This window comes from Nicrophorus vespilloides, unplaced genomic scaffold (genome assembly GCF_001412225.1).
Source record: "Nicrophorus vespilloides isolate i.1.1-1 unplaced genomic scaffold, Nicve_v1.0, whole genome shotgun sequence".
Lineage (NCBI taxonomy): Eukaryota > Metazoa > Arthropoda > Insecta > Coleoptera > Silphidae > Nicrophorus > Nicrophorus vespilloides.
This window is the reverse complement of record NW_017098078.1, coordinates 31492-50776: the sequence shown is the minus strand read 5'-3', so window position 1 is coordinate 50776 and position 19285 is coordinate 31492. Positions and strand designations below refer to the sequence as shown.

Genomic DNA, 19285 nt, shown 5'->3' with positions numbered 1-19285 from the left:
AGCATGCTGGATCTTCATTATACCTGTCATAAATATTTGACAGGAACAACAACTACTATTCTAGTTCAGTCTCCGAACTACATGATAATAAATTATAATGATAATTAACAATATTTAATACAGTCAGTTTAAATACAAATTCCCTTTAACCCTTTGTCCTCTGATAGTACTTATAATACCGGCACATTTATACCACTATTTCAATTATAAAGAGACGTGAAATAGACCTAAATACTTTTTGGTAATTTAATGTAATCTTTATATTGTATACAAAAATGATTTGTTTTTCAATTGGAAACACCTACTTTCAAGTAATACTTGTCACTTGTCTGTATAGGTTTTGTAATTTTTGTTATGTTGTAACGAAAAGAAATATTGTATAGCAGAATACCATGAAATAAGTTTATGTAATCTATTCACTATTCTATTCATTATACGATTTAAACTGAAAATTGCATGACTTTACCAAAAAGTACCACATATTTATTTAATAAAAATTTATAGACAACTTAATTTTAATGTGTTTTAAAAGAAATAAAAGGATTTTTTTATTATTTTTACTTTAACTATGTTAATTCATACATCGGCGACATAAATATGAACAAATTTATGTTCAATAAATATTCATTGTACATTGATTGCCATAGCGTTTTTGCACAATCATTGTGGTGGGATAGACTTTTTGTCCTAAATTCATACATACATAAATAAAATCTTACAATTATCATAATAAGACGCATACCGATTCATATTAGAATATTATTATTAGATTAATATTGTCATCCAACATTTATCATTTGTAAAGACAAAATTTGAATTACACAAATATATTTGTTTTGACAATAAATACTCTTAATATTTTGCTTTGATTTAAAAACATTCACGTATCTTAACGAAAATTTACAATATTTTTAAGTAAATTACAGTTTTAAATTAGAAAAGTGCCTCTTGTTATTAATTATTGAACTTTTGTTAGCTAATTTACTTTATTTAATTTATTTTTCTTTGATTGTCAGTTTTTTTTCCATCTAATCAATATTACATGAAAATTCTAATCTTCGAGAGGAAAACAAATATATTTAGTTATATGCAACCAACATTGCACATCTGTACTAATTATTTATCTATAATAATTGCATAATAATAAAAAAAAAATGTTACGAATATCTGATATAAAAAGTAATGTGTTTTAAGATATTAACACTTGAAAAATTTTCATATGTAATTAAATAATATAATTTTATTATTTATATTCAACAAAAATGAAAATATTTTTGACAAATATAACAACAACATGAATATAATCTTTCATAATGATATGCATTTATTTTGTTTCATATTGTTTGCTTTTTTAGTCGACGCGAATTATTTGATAAACTGTAGACATTTTATCTGTGCACAAACAGATCGAATATAGTCATTTGTTATAAAGTCCGTTACAGTCTACATAAACACATTCTTAGTCTTAATCTATATTTGTTGCTTTTTATAAATATATATTTTTTATAAATAAACGTAATGGAAACAATGACAATATTCATATGATACGACTATGATATAAACAAACCCAAAATAAAACTATAGCTATACCTCGCATAGTCCTGGCTATCGGTTCCGCTGTTTTGAAACCGGATTAATCGAGGAACTACAAAAAGAGACTTGGCTGTATAATTGTATCCAAAAAAAATGTAATTTTGTGTACTAATTTTTAATATTTTTGAAATATTGCTATTTACTAATTGCTGTATTATGTGGACATTTCCAAAGTTTGAAACAAAAGCATATACAATTTTATACTAAAATGACAAACGAAATTAATTAAAGTTTAAAAAAAATAACAATTTTATTCAATTTCGCATAGTTCACATTAAACGGAAAAATCTTCATTTTCTTGTTTGTTTTGTTTCATTAATGTTAGTATGTTTTTTTTTTAATTTCTTCAGTTACAATATTTATTTATAATATTGTTCAAATTTAGTATAATTAATTAAATCTTTTAAAAAATACATTTTTTAAAACTCTTTTTGCTTTAGGTAAATTTTAAATAACTGTCACTTTTGGAACTCCGACTCTTGATTATTAATAACAATAAATAATATTAATGTTTTTGTTTTCGTTGACTTATTCATTATAAAATTGTTAATTGTTATTGTAGAAATTATAAAAATAAACGCCACTATCGGGATTTCGATACAGTCGGGATTTTGATATAGTCGGGATTTTGGTTGACGGGATTTCGGTTATCGCGACAACCCGATATATTCCCCCCTAACAAACAAACCCTAAAGCAATAAAGACTTAATCCGACCTTCATAAATCCTTTTAAGATTCAAATATATATCTTATATAAAATATTCATGCATTGTTTGAAACCTATAATTGTGCTTCTTAGAAGCTTCATGTCTGAAACAAATTTTGACAAATATATTAAGCGCAGTAGCGACTCCAAGTTTCGAACAGTTTTGTCTATTTTTATTGTACAATAAAGACCAATCCTAAATACGCCCCTGCTTAAACGGTTTCCATACCATTTTGTATAGAAATATTAAATTCACAGAACTTCAAATGAATTTTCTCTTACAAAATATTAAATTTTTAGTACGGACAAATTACATTTGAATATATACATATTTCCCTTTGTATTTTCCAAATGAAAAAAAATGTTTTCCGAGAACCAGAGCAAGAACTAGCAAGAATTTCGAACTTTCTTCGATTTCATATTAACATTGAAATTCATTAAGAAAATTGAAAGAAAAAATGAGAATGAAATAATAAAGAATTCATAAATGGATAAATATTTATAAAACTTGCAAAATCTTTCAACGATTAAGTCTTAATCGATATGTGTTTGCAAAGCAAATTGAGCGGCTTATTTATGAGGTTTATGAGAAGAATTCTATAAAAAAAAAGGAATAACTTTGAAAATTTGTTGTAAAGTTGACCAAAAAAACGTCAAAATTGTTAATGATAATTGCAGTTAATGTAGGAAATGCAAAACATGAAAAAGTAATCATAAATAATGTTGAAAGAGAATTTTAAAGATTTTACATTTTTATAATCTCAAAGACGTTTGCATTAATTTATTGAGAAACAACTATTCTTTTTACTTTGATAATTATAAGACTATCCCAATATACAGCATTATCCGGCTTCGAACAGTCCGGATTAAATATACTTTGATTTGAAAAAAATCAAGAAAAATTATACATAAAATTCAGTCGATTAGTCCGGTTTCAAACAGATTTGCGATACCGATCTTTAAGAGGTATTACAGTATATATTTCATAACTATGCTGTTAATCGTTTTACTCAAGATTAAAAATGAAATGTTTGGAACCAAGAAACTATTAAAATGTGATGATCAATGCATTAATTCATCGATAAAACTGTGCTCATTTCTTAAATTGGAGATTAAAACGCTTGACCTTGCAGCTGAAATGTTTGAAACAAAGAAACCAATTAATTTTTTTTAAATTATAGTTATGTTTGTTTTATATTTTTGGCTGTATTTTTGTGTTTTTTTGTTACGTATCAGCGATTATTTCAATTAAGAAAATATGCAATCTTTATTTATATAATTTCTTAATTAAAGTGTGTAAAGTGCGCATATAATACCGGAATTTGTTTATTGAAAGAATAAACAAACTTGGAATTCGTGTAATCAAGTAGTATTTAATTTTGATCTAAACCACTTCCACATAGCCAAGTGCACGGTTTTTGCATTGCGCAACACGATCAGGAGTTGTATTATTTACTCTGATAGCGACTCACGTTGCCGACAGAGTCGCGACGACCGACGAATTGGATTCACCATTCAGTCTTTTCAATCCACCGCGCGTTATGGCCTTCAAGGTAACTGCATTTGCTCTCATCGTGGCCATCGTCTACGGAGGCATCAAGTTTAACAGACTCTTCCAAAATGCACCTGTTCCCAATTTGGATGAGCCCTATTGGGGCCCAGGGTCTCCGAAAGCCGACAGCCGTGCTGTGGTACCTTTCAAAATAGATGTGGACGATGAGGTAAGGTCGAATTCATTCAATATAACGCAATTAATAAATAAAGACCGCTTAAAATTCTCATCGCGTGAATGCTTTTACACAACAATTACCTACCGTATATTCCGACTAATTGTTTATCTGCTCAATAAAAGTATATTGTAAAGAAATATTTCTTTTTTTGATAGACAAGATTTTTTTATGAATCCATACATTTTAGCTGTAAAACGTTAAAATTTAAACATGGTAAATTTAACGGAAAATAAATATTGAATCCAATTTCAACTAGCAAATCTTATCAGAATCCTATACACAACAAAATTGTATAAGAATTGCATCAAATCTAAATAGATAAAATTATAGTCACATAATCTTGTTTTCGTTTTAAATTAAGACAGGATATATTTATATCAAATGACAAAGAATATGAATAATCAATATTTAAATATTTGTAGTATCCTTTTTTAATAGTAACTAAGAGAATAATTTTTTAGTATAATTTGTTCGTATACGAAGTTTGCATTTGCAAATAGATGGCTATGGCAAATTTGCGTGAGTATAATTAAATAAATGATGTGTTGTCATGGTTTTTTATTAAATTAATAATAGAATGTCCCTGTGCATTCATAATGTTGTTCTGAGAAGTAGCCTTGTAATGTATGTATATTTACGTTATTAATTGATAAAATAAAACAATCTGTTGTTTCTTGATTATCTGATATAATTTATCTATAAGGGTCAATTTTAAAGTTATCGAAACGAAATTAAATAGAATATATTGATTTTAAATTATTATCTCCGCTAATATCGAAATGTATAAAGTCTCTTTTAAATTATTAGTGAAGTAATTAATTGTGATATCATCAGATTTTTAAGAATCAAGAATTTATTTTATTTTTTTATATTAATAGACTATTCGGACGTTTAGTATAAATATTTTGTATTACGTTTCCTTGGTTTCTAAATAAATTAGTTTGTACTGATTAAGCCGAGGAGTAGACAAGTTTTTTTTTTATCTGTGAAAAATTATACATATCGTTGTGTTATTGGTAAGTGGCGTATTTGAATGATCTTTGTATAATTAATATATTAACAATTCTGATATGTTTAAAATGGATTGAATTTTATTGTTGTAGGTTTTGATTGATCTGAAGAATAGATTGGCTAACCATAGGAAAATAACTCAATCACTGGAGGGTGCGAACCAAGACTACGGTATCCATTCCAATCATCTTGAAGAGATTTTGAACTATTGGGAAAAGGATTACAAATGGAAGGAACGCGAAGTCATACTGAACAAATTTCCGCAGTTCAAGACAGAAATCCAGGGTCTGAAAATCCATTACATTCATGTAAAACCAGCAGATAAGAATGTTAAAACTCTGCCGTTGCTAATTCTGCACGGATGGCCGGGCTCCGTGAAAGAGTTCCACCGGATTCTGCCGATGCTGACGCAGAAGCAAGAAGGAGCTGATTTCGCGTTCGAGGTGATCGCAGCTTCTTTGCCTGGTTACGGATTCTCGCAGGCTCCGTCGAAGATGGGTCTGGGTGCGATGGAGATGGCCGTCATCTTCAAGAACCTGATGATTCGACTGGGCTTCGACTCATTCTACGTGCAAGGAGGTGACTGGGGAGGTGTCATCGTCACTCACATGGCTACACTCTATCCACGCCATGTGCGAGGCATGCATTCGAATATGTGCTTTGTGAATACGCCTCTGTCGTTCTTTAAACACACGGCAGGAAGCTTTTGTCCCAGTTTGTTTATGACTGAGAAGGAGGTGGAGAAAAACTATCCGCTGAGCAAATACTTTTACAATTTGATGCTCGAATTCGGGTACATGCATCTGCAATCCACAAAGCCGGATACTCTAGGAGTCGGTCTGACAGATTCCCCGGCCGGTCTGGCAGCCTACATTCTCGAGAAGTTCTCCACGTGGACGAATCCCCATTGGAAGGACCTTCCAGACGCCGGGCTAAATAAGAAGTACAACTACGATGATCTCCTCGACAACGTCATGATCTATTGGGTCACGAAAACCATCACCACTTCGATGCGTCTATACTCAGAATCCTTCAACATACTTCAATCACAATCAGGGATTGCAAGGCAAGTTTACTACTAAAACTTTAATAAATACATTTTAAATGACCTACCATGAATTCGTAAAATGTTGTTTTTCAAAGAAACAAAGCTTAACAATAACAATTATGATTCTAGGGCTCCAATCACTGTTCCAGCTGCATGCGCAAGGTACCAATACGAATTGGGTATTCAACCCGAATGGATTCTGAAAGACAAATACACCAACCTTGTTCAACTCACTGATTACGACTTCGGTGGTCATTTCATTGCCTTCGAAGAACCCACCTCATTAACCAAAGACATCTTCACCGCCGTCATGAAAATGGAACAGAGCAATTCTTCAAAATAACAATTTGATGAGTTTGCCATTGTTTCTACTTGCATTACTTGTTTATTTTTTTTTCGTAAAATTGTATAATTCTAAGATATGTTAAATTTGTCATTACAATAACAGCAAATTAATAAAATATTTTTTAATAAATCAAAACTAAATGTAATTTTCTTTTTAATTTAATAGCTACATTTTCAATTACCTATAAATATATATATTTTAATTTACAAAAATTTTATATCATTCATTTCATAGAGGTTCTGGTAACGCAACTTTGAAAGTAACGTATCATCATCCGTCGTCCTCAATGTGTATGGAGGAATCATAGCACCAGCCACATGCCTGCTCTCTGAATTTAGGAAATTGAATGTGGAGCATGCTTGTTCAGTGGGTAATATCTCTACGCTGAGCCTGTGCTTCCTAAGTATGGGGACCAACCTCTTGTAAAAGTTCAAGTTATCTGGTTTGTCTCCAATACCTATCACAATTATGTCCAGTTTTGGTTCTAATGTTGTGAACAAACTCAGAGACTCCTCTGTGATGTCATCAACTGAATTGATGTTCCATGACAATACAGACCTGCAGAAAGAATCTGTTCTTGAATATTGTTTACTATAGTTTTCATACAGTTACCTAGCAAATATAGCCATTGGGCCTAACACTGTCATATTGTTATTCAATCTGAAACCCACCTACAATCATTTAGCTACTGTCAATAGTTTAAATCATTTAATTAATCTGTTTTACCTGGCTAACACCATTTATCATTAAACCTAATTCATTGTCGTTATTCAATATGTGCACTGAAGTTTTGCCCTCACCATCGTAGGTTCTTGCTCCATTTACACTTGAACTCAGAGAAAAATTCCTGAAACTGTATTAAGCATAAGAACATTAATGTTCCATTCGAATAAGATTAATCTACCTTTTCAGATGCGCTGCTTTTAAACAATTTCTTACTGAACTCAACATTTTGAAATTATTTTTCTCAGTATTTTCATGTTACTATAGGTTAGGTGACATTTTCTGTCGTGAATACAAGATGTTAGATGGCTCTGAAAACTAAAGGGATCACAGTAACTTATATATGCAACTTGTCATGTTTTGAGGAAAACTTTTCAAAACAAATTTAAACTTATGAAATTCTTTTCTCTTAAACTTTATGACTTTATAAAAAAGTTAATTTGAATAAATAAATATAAACTATACCCTACGTTGACTTTTACGATACGGGATAACATTTAAATAATTTTGTGCTTTATTGTTGCAATAATTAATATTATAATTAAAATTGTATGTAGACATTAAATAAAGCAATATTTCAAGTTCAAAATCAAACAATCGAACAAATAGTTTGTGAAACTTATTTAATGAAAAAATAAGGCCAGAAAGACTTTGATCGCTAGCCCTTTGGTTGTAATTTTGGCCAATTAATGTTTAATTATACGTCCTTTCGATTCAAGAACACTCGATCAAAGTCTATAATCAATAAATATATACAGTGGAATCTCGCTTAACGAACATTATCCATTCCAAAATTTTCGGATTTTTTCTCGTATAGTGAAACAATTTTCCGCTTATAAAGTAATGTAATTACGCATTATCGTATAGCATTTCATTTTGTGTTGCTCGTTAAACGAAATGCTCGTTATGTGAGGTGTTCGTTAAACGAGGTTTTACTGTACTGTACAAACTTAAGAAACTCACTTATAATAATAATGTTATAATGAGCGAAAAAGAAAAGATATTTAAAATATCTAAAATTATTAATAGCAATAAATTATTATTATTAACATTATAATTTTTTTTTGTTGGCTTAAAATATATTTTGCAAAAATCACTTTCTCGAATTCTAAGAAAAATATTCACTATTAAATTCTACAATGTCTTTTCCAAAAAGTGGGGAGCAATTAAAAGACCCTTTTCAAATGGCCGCTGTTGCATTTCGAGTGGTGGGGAAAGATAACAATTTTAGTTTGCAACTTTTCTTAGCCATCAGTCATCAGTTCGCAAAGAACAGCGAAGAGTAACTATGGAAAATTCTTTGTCAAACGTTGTGTACGAGAATCGCAAGTGCAACAAAAAGTATGTGAGACGCGGCTACAAGTTCATAAAGTCAGTTTCTACGTATATTTCCAAACTGAAAATAAACCTCAACAAATCAATAAAATCGATTTCGATGGTGTCGATTTCAGAAAATCCTCTAAATCAAAATATACATGAGTCGACCGAAATTGCCGAAGAGTCGATAACCGAAAAGAATAACCCGAATAAGAAGTGCAGGACCAAGTTAGAATTCAAGAATGAAACATTGGAAGTAAAAGTGCAGGAGGATAATCAAAATTTGACCGCAGACATAGATGCTGTTATCCAGAATTTAGAAGAGAGCCGCGATACTATGGAGGAATTCAGTGCCAAAGTTATTTTCATGAATAAAAAATTAATCGAAGTTATGAAAATGTACGAAGATAAATTGAACAGACAAATTAAATTGACGAAAGATTTTCAATGCAACGATAGCAATGAATTGCTGGTGCTTGCAATTGATGATTGCGATTCGTTAAAATCATTTTTACGTGGCGTAAAAGGCACTTCGACGCCGAAAAAGAAAAATTGCAGTAATCAGTCGAGCAGTCAAGAATTCTCGGGATACTTACACTTTATGACTACAAGCTTCAGTCACCTGCACAGCAGTAGTTTTAATCTTGATATACTTCCAACTATTGCTAGATGTGTTGATCCAGTGCTTAGGCCGGCGAAGAAGATCATGTCCTTCTTATACAATACACTGTTCAAATCTGCACCGGAGAATATTGAAGAAAACTCAAATGCTTAATTTTTATCACAAAATTATGGTTACACTAATACTAAATGTTTTACTTTTATATATTTGACATTGTACATTTACTTGTATCATAACTTTTCTTTTTTTTATATAGTTTAATTTAACCGTAGACAATTAAGATGCATTTATTTTATCTTTATATTCTCCAATTTTCTATTATTCACTTTAACAACTCCTTTAATAAAAATAAATTTAAAATGTTTTTACTCGTTTAATAATATTTAATTATATTTTTTTTTTAGATGTATTCAGAGCGCATTCAAACATTTACAAATTTAGTAAAATTAGTCATTTTACTAATAAAACAATGCTGTAAATATTCTAATACTTTATATGAATTTATTTGTGAAAAGATGTGCAAGCATTTCTCTTTAAAAAATGAACTATCGATTTTATAAAATATATTTTTGATATTTTTTCAAATTAAATTTGTTTTTTTTTATCTGAAATGCAGACGGTTTTACTTATTTTGTGTTTTGTTGTAAAGTATATTTACAATCTGTTTATTTTAATATTAGCAACTGCGGTTGTTTTGTTTCCCAAGAGGTTTTTTGTTGGTGTGTATTGGTGTCACAATTGCGTGGGTGCGTTGTATTAGTGTCTAATTTTGTCAATCATTTAATTCGAATCATCAATTGTTGTCCGCATCGCAAATTGATTAACATAAAAGTTCTTACTTCGAACAATCAAAATGTATTTGTAAATGTTTGTATTAAACACAATTTTTGTTGTAGGAAATGCAAACCTCAAAGCTGGTCGTCTTGGGAATTCCAAATGATATTTAGATGATGTTGCTATAAAGTTCTGTTATTAATAGTGAAGAGTTCAAGAGCGAAGTGATATGTATTCAATGGAAACTTCGGTATACAATGATGACATAACATTGGATAAATATTTAACTAAACGCCTCGACGAGGGAGTATCGTATATCGAGATTGCTGCGGAAATTGGGAATTTGCTTTTGGAAAGAAACGAGAATCTGCTTTTGAAATTGCAAACATACGAAGATAAACTCCTCGACAAAGACATGAAAATAACGATGCTCACCAAGCAATCGGTGTCTCTGCAGCAAATAAACGAAATGCAATGGAGGGATTGCGACCAGTTGGAAAATAATTGCCGGAGTCTGCAGGAGATAAACGAAGAATTGAACGTTGAAAATAAAAACAAGAACAAAGACATCGTGAATCTGAAAAACAACATTCGAAATTTGGAGATGCTGTCCGAGAATTATAAAGCGAAAATAAGCATATTGCATGAAAAGCTTAGGAAGTCCGAAATCAAAGTTGTGTACGAGGAGAAAGTTGTGGAAGTTGTACGTCCATGCAACATCAATCTTGACGATTATGTACGATCTGAGGTTGTTGACGAGTACAAAAATATAATCGAGCATTTGGAAACAGATCTTAAGAACATATTAATCAAATATAAAGCTTTGGAGGATCAACTAAGCGCCATGGAATTATCGAATGTTAGCGCAATGTCCAAAACCTCCATATGCAACTGCAAGGAACATCTGACTATGTTAGATTATATTGAAGAGGATGACAGCGTGTTGGAATCTGTTGATTGCTTTTTCAACGGAGTTGATTATATGTCAACACCGCCGAAGAAGCAGCTTATTTTGTATGGAGATGAGGAAAGGAAGACCACATGCGAAAAAGCGGTGCAAACGGATTCAATCCTCAAAGAGACTGCTCGTCGCGAGAATCTGGCGAACTTGTGCACGAAGCACAAATTTCTCAGAGTACTGCGGGCTTTCCTCCGGCAAGTGAATCCAGTTATTCGCCCGACGCAGATAGTTATGACACTGCTGCCCATAACTAATTGTATCGCAAGAAATATTAAAGCAGTTCTGTACCCTACCAAAAATGTAAAGAAAAAATAATAAATTTAATTTGTTTCTTATCATCCAAATAACTTGATCAACTAATATTGTATATATTTTATAATTAATGTAAATATTTGACAATGTCATTGAAATGTGTGATTATTATGTGATAAATTGACATCATTTAAATAACAGCTATCTTTAATCATTATTCCAAAAAAAAATAATCCAAATATCCAATCAAGAATTTTAATGGTGAGAAAATGAATGATCTGCACTGTTTTCAAAATATTTGCATTCGTAAATTCATTTGAAACGTATTTTTATCGTAAATCAAAGTGTTTTTATTGTAAAAAGAGTAAAAAGTTGATGAAAAACCTAAAATAGATTCTTATAAAAATATGAGTTATCTACGATCAAATCCAAGAATTAATAAATTTGGCGATTTGTTGTCGGGCCGCTTTCAGTTGGGGCAAGTCTTCTTCGCGTTCGGGATACATATTGGCGCAGTGTGCAGTACCTGAAATCAAAAGAACAAAAATTTTGAATAAAAAAAAGCACGTAGAAATGCGACGATAGAATTTTTTTAAAGTGTGAGTGTTTGTTTTACTCTTAATTTGATGTTTTAAAGTTAAAAGTACGTTCGTTATTTTATTGAATTATCGTTAATTGTTTATTAATACAAAATGGATTCATATTCGATGCAAGATAATGGCGATTTTCATTACGTTCATGCGGGCGTTGAATATTTCATTAGTGAGGCGGATAATTGTATGAAAAGGGACAGTGAGAAAATGTTATTGGATGAGAACAGTAAGTTGCAAAGACGTTTGAACAATTACGAAGACCGCTTGCACGAGAGACTCTTGGAAGTTGCGAATCTTTCGAAGCAGATGACAGAGCTGCACGAGGTAAACGAGTCATTATTAAAAAAATACGAGGAAATTGAAGATAACATCAAGGATTTGGAAAGGGAGAATCGCAAATTAATGACGCAAAACAAGAACGACAAGGCGTCTATACAAATGTTAATGGAGAACATTGAAGAACTGGAGATCAGCTGTACGCTTTACAAAGCGAAGATTGTGGAGCAGACGATGGATTTGAATAGGAAAATTAAAATCAAGAAAATGGAGAAGCTTCAAGAAGTGTCACCACCCGCGAGCAGACGAAACAGTCCGGTGAGGGACAAATCGTTAGAAAATAACTGCACGGAACTCTTGGAACAGTTAAATCAGAGTCAAAATAAGTTGATGGAGAGTCAGGAACGAACGGAATTCTTAGAGAAATGCATACAGGAATTGCGTCAGAAAGTCAAGGATTTAGAAGATCAATTGTGTTATGCGAATAACGAAAATCACGCACACGATAAATTAAATCCAACGATTAACAATTCAGCATGCACGTGTCGTATAAACGATTTACCGAGCGTTTACCAAGAGTTAGAAGAAGATGATAGCTTTTTTATTAACATTAATTTCACGTCGGATCCACCGAAACCCGAGATCAATATGTATAAAGATCTTGTAGACAAATACGAGAAACTTCTAGATCTACATCGGGTCGGAATCGAAGACTCCAAACACAGAGGCATCGATAGCGGATACAGTACGTTGAATAGCTTCGAGGAGGACAACACCGAGATCAGAGTGCAAACCAAATCAAAGTGCACCGAGTTTAAATATGGACTCGGCACGATTTGCGTATCTGGAGATGTCAATGAGCAGATTCTTGCGGCCATCGAGGCAACAATTGAAACGTACAATTGCAGGAGCGTATCCACGCAATTATCGCAGCAAGATGAAGAAGCAACGAACAAATCTACTGAAATCAGTAATTTATCTAATAATAAAGATAGGTTAATCACATCAACTCCAGAAGTATGCAAATCGAAATCCAAGAAGAAAACGAAATCCAAGGGAAACAGTTCCCTGTTCAAGGAAATGATGAAAGAGAATTTCAAAAATGAAATCACACCGATCAAGGCAGTCGGTGATCACAAATTAATACCACAACCAAAATTAATTCCATTAATTAGGAAGCCGGTTGAGGAAATGGTGTTGGTGCCTGCGTCGAAAAAATCTCAGAAGAAGAAAAACAATAAGCAACAGTTAAAACCGCAGCTGGTTGGACAGGCCAAGTGGAAGGTAGCACCTGCAACCAAGAAGAGCAAAGCCTCCAAAACTTTGAATGAACTTCGGACATTGGACAGTACCTTTAACAATCTAAGAAAAACTTTATAATATGATATTATTAATAATTTTACCCATTAATTTCGAATACAAACCTTGAATGTTCTTAATACAAATAAAGTTGCAAGCAAGTTTTAAATGTTTAATTTTAATAAGTTATTACCTTCGATATAAATTGCAGGGGATGCTTGATTCGTCGTTTTCGTAATTCCCAATGCGTGCCATGGATCGATGGAACCATGTACGAATACTACGTTGCTGACGTCGAGGTCCAAAGCCCCGTAGATTACATTGGTCCTATCGATCGCGCGATTCACGAAATTTTCATTATATTTCGATCCGAAGACATCGATACACTGTTGGATGTAAAACTCTACCGGAAAAGCGTCGCCAAAAATTTGCGGAATGTGGGAGGACGACTGGTAAAAGCCGAACTCGGTGCAGGTCTGATAAGTCCATTGCCTTGCGCCTTCAGCTGTTTCGCTATCCCAACTTATATTCCTCATAGTTTGAATCATCTTATCGTATTTGTAATCCAAGCAGGTTTGTTTTGTCGCTCTCAACATCAGACGATTGACTTCACCCAATCTGGCCACAGGCATACCGATCGACTCGTTCGTCATTATATCGCATAGCGTGTCGATGGTAATATTCTGCATTCCATCTTTACTCATTCTGTTGTCTTTGTTGTATTGAACAATACCAGCAAAATTACCGGACAAAGTTTCAAAGAAGTTGGAAACATCCTTCTTATTTTCAATTGACTTTTCGATTGGATCGCACAGATTGAATTTCTCGTTGATGTTCCTCTGACCAACCATATGACGCAGCAAAGTGTAAATCTGAGACGTTCCAACCTTTACAGCGTTCAAGCATTCCTCGCTGTACGAAAGCAATGCCTCATCGACCACCCTGAAGTAATCTAAACAAAAACTATAGTGTTTAGTACAGATACATTAATTGTATTAGCAACAGTTAGTTACCTTTAAAATCAACTTGTGCTAAAAGAGGACCGCTGGCCGACATAGCTCCATGCACCAAGTGCGGATATTTGTACCTAAGCCATGCAGCCAAAGAACCTGGATACGATCCGCCAAAGGCGATCCATTTCACGTCTTCGGTCATGTTATATTTAATATTCATCGATGATATGAAATATGCAAGATCGGCTAAAGCTTGCTGACTAGTCAGATATTGTAGATTCTTTGTACTCAAATCACTGAAAGTATATGCTCATTAAACAAACTCATAATTGCATCTATAAATAATACCTAGTTGGATGACTTTTTCCATAATATCTATGTTCCAGTTGAAAACATAAAGCCCCGAAGCGACGAGCGTAATCAATCCATGTTCCTTTGGTCATCCAGGTATTAGTAGCCGCCCCTTCGCCACCGATCATCAAGAAAACTGGTCCTTTTCCAGTGTAATATTCATCGTTCACGTAGAATCTCTAAAAAAAAAACAGCGTTACAATCTCCATCATCATATCACCCACATAACATTACCTGATTCCATGTTCTTATATCTCCAGGTGAAAAATGATCAAGAAGTTGATCGAACCATTCTTCCGATATGTTTTTACCAACATTTTCCTTATCGAGTAATCCCAAATTTCCGCCCACTTTTCTTCCTTTGTGGAAAAACTTCCAGGAATGCACAACACTGCACAAACCAAAGCACAAGAAGAAATACACAATTACACTCCGCATTGTCCAGCAACGAACTGAAACTCGTTTACTCAGCAGCGCTTATTTAATACCATTTTATCTGCGCAACCTTTGAACTGACAATATGCACCACAAACAATAAGAAATAGCATTATTAGTTTAAACGCAATTAAACTCAATTGTATAATCAAAAATGAACTGAAGGTTTAATAACAATAATGTGAAATTAAAATGTTGATTATATATTTTACATTGTTATTCATCAAATATATGTAAAGGGCGGAAAGACCTTTAATAAAATAGCCCTTTGCAAAAAAAAAAAAAAATTCATACTTTTCTATCTATAAATGTTTCAGTAATTTTAAGGTTGTTGCAATCAATTTGAATTTAATGAAAATCGATTTCAATTATGCTATTTTGAATTTTTGTTTAAATTTTAAATTTAAACTTCGCGCTCATTTGTAGTTCCAATGAAGATGGCGCTTTCTGAAATCTTTGACAGTTACCGGAAACGACTCTGCCATCTTCCTTTTATTTCGTGGGCTGCTAAACAGAACACGCGAGTTTCTGTTAAACAAAATATTTCATAAATGTAAGTACAATTTTTGTTAACAATTTACACACTCCAATATTTGCAACGTTAATATAATCTAACACAATATTTATAAACTGCATTGAATGTTTAAGTTGTATTTTGAGAAATATACTGAGTTATGTTCCGTACATAACCTCACATTTCGCAATGTTTTCCAAGTGTATTTCTGCACATTTTTTGTCACGCTTTATATATTTAAAATGCAATTGGGAAATGATGAAGTAATATAATATATTTTTACTTATTTTTTTAGATGGCTCCAAGGTACGATATGGCCATTGGCCTTAACAAGGGTCACAAAACCACAAAGTTGATAGGCAACAAGAACAGGCCCTCAAGAAGCAAGGGTGTTTTGACCAAGCACACCAAATTTGTGCGTGACTTGATCCGTGAGGTATGTGGACATGCCCCATATGAGAAGCGCGCCATGGAATTGTTGAAGGTGTCCAAGGATAAGAGGGCTCTTAAGTTCTTGAAGCGCCGTTTGGGCACCCACATCCGCGCCAAGAGGAAGCGTGAAGAGCTCTCCAACATCTTGACCCAAATGCGTAAGGCTCAAGCTCACGCTAAGTAATGTAAACAAATACAGTACTTTTAATTTTTTTGAATAATAAAATATTGATATATTCCACAAAGGTTCTATTTTCAATTTACATTCCCTTCATTCATTCATTTCCATATTAATAAAGTAGAAGTAAGCTTTTATAAACAAAGGAAGCAGTGCATACAGTGAACTCATTTAATGAATTTAGATTTTTTGATTGCAACATTAGCTTGTATAACATGCAGCTTACTCTTTCTTTATTTTTTTTAATAATCAATCATTTGTTTATATATATACATGCAAACAACTGAGGTTTGTTTATTGGATTGTTTGATATTCACCTCTGACATAATTACACGTATATTTCAAAGATTCAATTGTAAGAGAACAGAAACTTGGAGCTGCTGATAATCTACACATGATCTTGAATAAATTTAGAGATACATTTGAAAAAATATTTTGGTAATTTAATCAGTCAGCAGAAGAAAATTCACATTTTCTGTTACTTCTCTTAAGGCTTACTTGTCTAACATTAGAAAAATTGTTACATGTTTTTTTTTTCATTTTATTTTTGTTAGAATTTTATAGCTGAATATAGAATTAAATCAGTCGTTTTTATTAGATGTCACGATACTCGGTGACGTCGTCGTCGACGAGTGTGCTTCTTGGCTTATGTCACTTTCAATTGTGCTCGAGCGAACTATAGTTACGGTATCGCGCTGATCCATAATTACCTAAAACATATCATTTCAGTATTCGAATAGTAGAATTTATATTTCTATTTGGGGATATTGATATTTAAATACCTGCAAATTTTTCATCTCACTGTGTACAAATGCCATACTTCCTTCAGAAGATGTTAAGGAAGCAGAGAGCGGAGAAGAGTGCGGACTCAGGCCTGGTGCAGTACCTGTACGATCAGTCATCGTAGCATTGACTTCATGGCAGCTGCTGGTATCGGGCGAATGAACACCCCTGCGACAAGTCGACTCCACTTGCTGATACAGATCGAAGATCTTCTCTTCCAAAGCTTGGTTCACAGACAGCTGACTTCTATACTTGCTTTCCACGGATTTTATCTTTTCATGGAACTCCTCTCGTAGGTCGTTGAAAGTTTTCTTATACATAGCTTCAGCTTCACCATGGTGACACATAGCTTGTTCCAATTCTGAAATCCGACTTCGGTGCGCTTCGATAATCAGGTTTTTGGACTCCAACTGCTGTTGCAACGCTAACCAAATCACACAAATTAAGTCAGAACCTCGAATGAAAAAGAAAATACTGTATGTCGCCCACCTGCGATTTCATGATTGTAAGTTTCAGTGAGATGGATCTGCTCCTCTTCGCATCTCCTCAGCACGTCCAATTCGCCGAGTCGTTCTTCGTATTTCAATATCAATTCCCCGGCTAGCAGCAATTCCTTATTGACCTTCTCTAACTCGAATCGGCACTTATCGAGTTTTATTACTTGCTCTTTGGCAACCTGCAATTAACAAAAACACAATAAATGTATCATTCAAAATTTCATTTATCCACGTAACAACTTACAGCAACTTCGGCGTGGGCATCGAATATTTCTGACATAGCTATTTGCCATTTTTTATCCTTATCGGAAAGCTTGTTCTTCTCCGCCTCCAGCTCGAGCTGTAGATAGTGGTTCTTGTCTTTGAAGGTTTCGAAATTATTTTGTAAATCTTTATAGTTTTCTTCCATACGCCTAATATCATCTTTCGCTTCTTTCTCGATGGCGATCTTTTCCTTTTTGCAAATATTTAGATCATTCCTTAGCGTTTCTATGTATTCCCCTTGCATTTTCACTTGGTCACTTAGGGCGGATATCTTTTCGTCGCTGACCCGGTTGACGGTCACCTCAGTGAACAAAGTACGATTCTTTATGGCGTGCGTTTCTCGGCGATGGCGTTCGAACAGAAGCTGCTGCGACAGCAATTGCACCTGGTCCTTCAAGCTCTTAATGGGATCCTTCTCGTTGATCTGTACGCCGACCTCGGTGTATTTTTCGATGATATCGTAAATGGTGGAAGGGTTGAACACCGTGTTCGGTGCTGGGCTCTGTGCTGGTGTTACCTTAGGTTCTGTATTATCGTGGTTAGGAAAGACGCTCAGAAACAGGTGTTCGTATGGCATAGGCCAGAAGTTTTCCGTTTGAGTTTCGGCGCACGATAGTTCCTTCCTTACGTATTCGGATCCATTGAATCTTTCCTGCTCCTGATCTTCGTCGTCGTCGCACTCTTCAAGCATTGTCTTCTCATTCAGAAATTCCTTGTTGTACGAGACAAGACCCTTTTTCATTTCTGGGCATGAATTTGCTCGGCGAACTGTGATCGTACTAACTGGAAGAGCTTGAGGATAACAAATTGATAGTATATGTATAGTGAAGGATTTGATAAAAACTTACAGTTACTATCTGTACTGCTGCTGCCGCTCATTTGTAAATCGAACGGTTCTCCATCAGATCCGCACTGACTGTGGTGTCTTAACCTGTTCATGTTTTGCCTAAAGTTATTCATCTGCTTAATGTTCGGCTGATGGAGCCCGCCCGAGGTGCAAGGGGAACCATGCTCCTCAGCTATATCTTCTTCAGCAGCTCTATCGGAATCTTGAATAACGCTATCACACTGTCGAAGACCTGGGTGGCGTAACTCAGATTGACTTACGATAGCTAAAACTTCTTCGTCTTCCTGCGAAACAGGTGAATCGATTCGTTGTATCGGCAACGGGCTGTTCGGAACGCTGTTCTCATTTGAACTGTTACCGGGCGGGATTATACGTAACGGGCTCGTAGGTGCCAAAGCATGCGGCCTAGGTTTGTTATTGTAATCTTCACCCACCTACAGCAGAAAATATAAAAATTGATGAAGTGTACGAAAATTTCAGCAGTCCTGAATGATAGCAAAATTCTACTCTCCCTTACTTGAGTTCGATCTTGAACGAGTTTTTGGATACGCTGTCCAGAGTGCGATTCGCGCTTGTGGTGAGAGAATGCTGATGCATGGTTGCGATTGGTTTCTGGGAAATGAAATGATGATGATTGGCCGCCGCTGCCTCCAACATCCTTCCTCATCGGGGATGAAGGTTGCGAGTGCGTTGGCGTAGTTGTAGCAGAGCTGCGATTGCGAAATGTGTTCAAAGCTCGGACCGCTGTCGTGCCCTGCATGTGCTGCTGTTGCTGTCTAC

At 33.9% G+C, this 19285-nt stretch overlaps 6 protein-coding genes across 9 annotated transcripts in view; 3 read left to right on the top strand and 3 right to left on the bottom strand.

The window, feature by feature from the left end:
- The first annotated feature begins 3736 nt into the window (after nt 1–3736).
- LOC108561631 (juvenile hormone epoxide hydrolase 1-like) lies at nt 3737–6569 on the top strand. The gene is made up of 3 exons (XM_017919659.1): nt 3737–4020; nt 5133–6106; nt 6218–6569. Exons 1-3 carry the CDS (start codon nt 3841–3843, stop codon nt 6429–6431), a joined length of 1368 nt encoding a protein of 455 aa, XP_017775148.1. The 5' UTR covers nt 3737–3840; the 3' UTR covers nt 6432–6569.
- Nucleotides 6570–6604: 35 nt separating this feature from the next.
- Nucleotides 6605–7475, bottom strand: LOC108561618 (NADH dehydrogenase [ubiquinone] 1 alpha subcomplex assembly factor 3). The gene is made up of 4 exons (XM_017919641.1): nt 7339–7475; nt 7161–7287; nt 7047–7105; nt 6605–6992 (listed from the first exon to the last, which is right to left on the bottom strand). The coding sequence occupies exons 1-4, from the start codon at nt 7383–7385 to the stop codon at nt 6638–6640; spliced, it is 588 nt and encodes a 195-aa protein (XP_017775130.1). The 5' UTR covers nt 7386–7475; the 3' UTR covers nt 6605–6637.
- A 2262-nt stretch (nt 7476–9737) lies between these two features.
- LOC108561630 lies at nt 9738–11330 on the top strand. Of its 3 annotated transcripts, none has more exons than XM_017919657.1 (2): nt 9738–9815; nt 9993–11330. In XM_017919657.1, the coding sequence occupies exon 2, from the start codon at nt 10100–10102 to the stop codon at nt 11144–11146; it is 1047 nt and encodes a 348-aa protein (XP_017775146.1). In that variant the 5' UTR covers nt 9738–9815; nt 9993–10099; the 3' UTR covers nt 11147–11330. The 3 variants fall into 3 exon arrangements, with proteins under 3 accessions (XP_017775146.1, XP_017775145.1, XP_017775147.1); XM_017919656.1 differs by having other exon boundaries at nt 9766–9842; XM_017919658.1 differs by lacking the exon at nt 9738–9815 and adding an exon at nt 9867–9927.
- A 79-nt stretch (nt 11331–11409) lies between these two features.
- LOC108561629 (putative serine protease K12H4.7) lies at nt 11410–14962 on the bottom strand (the record flags this gene model as incomplete). Its single annotated transcript, XM_017919654.1, is given in 5 exon segments — nt 11410–11609; nt 13445–14203; nt 14265–14500; nt 14553–14734; nt 14790–14962. Coding segments are annotated over 5 exon segments (1454 nt in total), but the record flags the coding sequence as incomplete, so codon positions are not given.
- A 494-nt stretch (nt 14963–15456) lies between these two features.
- LOC108561627 (60S ribosomal protein L36) lies at nt 15457–16181 on the top strand. The gene is made up of 2 exons (XM_017919652.1): nt 15457–15543; nt 15800–16181. Exon 2 carries the CDS (start codon nt 15800–15802, stop codon nt 16118–16120), a length of 321 nt encoding a protein of 106 aa, XP_017775141.1. The 5' UTR covers nt 15457–15543; the 3' UTR covers nt 16121–16181.
- A 253-nt stretch (nt 16182–16434) lies between these two features.
- The window catches only part of LOC108561625 (hamartin), a 5516-nt gene continuing 2665 nt past the window's right edge, over nt 16435–19285 (bottom strand). Inside the window, exons 11-15 of one of the 2 annotated variants that reach the window (XM_017919650.1) lie at nt 18507–18939; nt 17639–18450; nt 17387–17573; nt 16897–17321; nt 16435–16824 (exon numbers count right to left, since the gene is read on the bottom strand). In XM_017919650.1, the coding sequence (XP_017775139.1) occupies nt 16696–16824; nt 16897–17321; nt 17387–17573; nt 17639–18450; nt 18507–18939 (1986 nt within the window). In that variant the 3' untranslated portion in view covers nt 16435–16695. The remainder of the gene's footprint in view (nt 16825–16896; nt 17322–17386; nt 17574–17638; nt 18451–18506; nt 18940–19285) is intronic. The other variant, XM_017919651.1, reaches the window with a different exon arrangement.